This window comes from Hordeum vulgare, chromosome 2H (genome assembly GCF_904849725.1).
Source record: "Hordeum vulgare subsp. vulgare chromosome 2H, MorexV3_pseudomolecules_assembly, whole genome shotgun sequence".
NCBI classification, from domain to species: Eukaryota; Viridiplantae; Streptophyta; class Magnoliopsida; order Poales; family Poaceae; genus Hordeum; species Hordeum vulgare.
Window position 1 is genome coordinate 391,909,081 of NC_058519.1, and position 3,074 is coordinate 391,912,154.

Genomic DNA, 3,074 nt, shown 5'->3' on the forward strand with positions numbered 1-3,074 from the left:
AATTTAGAATATAGATTCATTCATTTTGCTTTGTATGTAGTTCATAGTTGAATCTCTAAAAAAACAAATATTTAGGAACGGATGAAGTACTAAGGTTGGGACATTTATTTTGAGACGGAGGGGAGTATATAGGAGCCAAGGGAGGCAGTATATAACATGGCACAAATGGATGTCTTTGAGCAAGCAAAGGTACGATTGATAGGTAGAGTGTCTAGCGATCGTTGCCCGTGCCTTCTCATAGTAGCTCGGTCTATCCAGCTCCGAGATGCCCGTGTCACACGTAGTCTTCATGCATCCGTTCAGAAACAGACTACCTACCTGCAATCTGCAGCGTCTTCTTTCTTCATGCATCTCTACTCGACCGATCATCCATCTTAATCGATCTTCCCGGCGGGCCTTATATATTGCCTGAGATGCGTCCAATAGACCTACGACCTTCCTTCATTCCTTCTGCACTGCGCTGCATTGCATTGCATTGGAGTGATGGATCGAGAAATGTTTTGGCTAACGTATGCTCTTGTTTTTCTCGGATGCCTTGGCCTGCCTCGGGCTGATGCTGCCGTTGTCGAGCACACATTCTCTGTACGTGACTACTACTAATCTCTTTACATGCATGCTATTCAAGCCCTTGCGGTTCAACCTGCGTGCACATTTCTGCGGTGCACTGCTGATCGACAGCCATTTGATAACGTTGACGGCATGGATGGGATCGGTGCAATGCATATGCGCAGGTGGGCAACCTGACGATCGATCGGCTGGGGCAGCGTCAGGTAATCACGGCGGTGAACGGGCAATTCCCGGGGCCCATGGTGGAGGCTCGCGACGGCGACGCCGTCGTGGTGCACGTCGTCAACTACTCCCCCTACAACATCACCATCCACTGGCATGGCGTCCTCCAGCGCCTCTCCGGCTGGGCCGACGGCCCCAGCATGGTGTCGCAGTGCCCCATCCGCCCAGGCGGCGCCACCTACACCTACCGCTTCAACGTCACCGGTCAGGAAGGCACGCTCTGGTGGCATGCCCACGTCTCCTTCCTCCGTGCCACGGTCTACGGCGCGCTCCTCGTCCGCCCTGGCCCCGACAGACCCCGCTACCCCTTCCCCACGCCTTACGGCGAGGCTACTCTCCTCCTCGGCGAGTGGTGGAACGCCAGCGTCGTCGACGTCGAGAGGCAGGCCATGCTCACCGGCGGCCCGCCCAACAACTCCGTCGCGCTCACCATCAACGGCATGCCCAGTGGCTACGAGCTGGCCGTGCGGCACGGCAAGACCTACTTGCTCCGCCTCGTCAACGCTGCGCTCAGTTACCAGCTCTTCTTCAAGGTCGCGGGCCACGCTTTCACGGTCGTTGCCGCAGACGCCTGCTACACCGACCCTTACGACACGGACATCGTCGTCCTCGCTCCGGGTCAGACGGTGGACGCTCTGATGCACGCCAACGCCTCCCCGGGCCGCTACTACATGGCCGCCCAGGTGTTCCAGAGCGTGGCCAACGCCACCTACACCACCACCACCACCACCACAGGGCTCCTCCGTTACGAGCACGGTGCAGCAAAAGCAGGTGGTATGAGTATGATCATGATGCCGAGCATGCCGGCGTTCAAAGACAGCGCGACGGCTCAGGACTTCTACGGCAGCCTGACCGGACTGCTGCGAGACGGCAAGCCAACGGTTCCCCTGCACGTGGACACGCGGATGCTGGTCACCTACGGGCTGGGCATCGCGCCGTGCATGCCAACGCAGACGCTGTGCAACCGGACGCGCGGCTCCGTGGCGGCCAGCATGAACAACGTGTCCTTCCAGCTCCCCAAGGCCATGTCGTTGCTGGAGGCGCGCATGAGGGGCAACGTCGACGGGGTCTACACCCGCGACTTCCCCGACAGGCCGCCGGTGATGTTCGACTTCACCAACGGCTCCTTGAGCACCAACAGGAGCGTGATGCTGACGTCCAAGGGCACCAGGGTGAAGAGGCTGCGGTTCAACACTACGGTGCAAGTGGTCCTGCAGAACACAGCCATCCTGGGGTCGGAGAACCACCCGCTGCACCTGCACGGCTTCAACTTCTACGTGCTCGCGCAGGGCGCCGGCAACTTCAACGCGCGCACCGCCGTGCGCTCCTACAACCTCGTCAATCCACAGCAGCGCAACACCGTCGCCGTGCCAGCCGGTGGGTGGGCGGTCATCCGCTTCACGGCAGACAACCCAGGTGTATGGGTCATGCATTGCCACTTGGACGCTCATTTGCCTTTCGGGCTGGCTATGGCGTTTGAGGTGGACGACGGCCCGACCCCGGACACCGTTCTTCCTCCCCCGCCGCCGGACTACCCCGAGTGTTAGAACATTGACCATTCATGTCTAGCCAACACCAGATTCTCCTTCACTCTGCTGTTTATTATCCTTATGGGGCTGTTTGAAATGGGTGTAAAATTAGTGTAGTCACCAATATTTGGTTCAAAGCAGTCAAGCTAAATACAGGTGGCCATGCTAATTATGCAACCATTCCAAGCGGGGCACAACATTTCTTACTCGATTCCTAAGGTAACGTATTTATAGTAAAGACCAAATAAAGGGAGAGAAATTTTATAAATATGATTTACAAATACCTAATCCTAATATTTGTTTAAGATAGTACTAGTACTCAGGGTTTGACTTTACATATGTCAAAACTGCTAGATGCGTATAGTCCCTGTCGTGGGTATAAACCTGACAGTAGATGTGTAGGGTACGAATGAGATGGGCAGAGTCCTAGCTACGGCGAGGTTGTATGAGTTCAGGCCCCTCTACGGTGGAGGTAATAGCCCTACGTCTCAGTGCTCTTGAAGCTTGTTACCGAGTGTAATATGGACTACAATGTTTTTCTAACCCTTTTACCAGTGGGGGAGGGCGGCTTATATAGAGTGCGATGCCCTCCACAACGGTTCTGATTCAAGGGTGGAGTAGTGGCGATTGAATGCATGCGTTACAGGTAACGTATGCTACAAATGCTAGTTAATGCACCCGGAAACGTACGGCGGTTTCCCTCCAGGGAGGTTACGACGCACCGAGTGTATCCAGTCAGTAGGTCCGGTGTCCTCC

The 3,074-nt window shown here is 55.8% G+C and overlaps 1 protein-coding gene across 1 annotated transcript; it reads left to right on the plus strand.

The window, feature by feature from the left end:
- Positions 1-420: 420 nt before the first annotated feature.
- On the plus strand, positions 421-2,568 carry LOC123430146 (laccase-14-like). The gene is made up of 2 exons (XM_045114046.1): positions 421-582; positions 732-2,568. The coding sequence occupies exons 1-2, from the start codon at positions 484-486 to the stop codon at positions 2,334-2,336; spliced, it is 1,704 nt and encodes a 567-aa protein (XP_044969981.1). The 5' UTR covers positions 421-483; the 3' UTR covers positions 2,337-2,568.
- Positions 2,569-3,074: the final 506 nt, after the last annotated feature.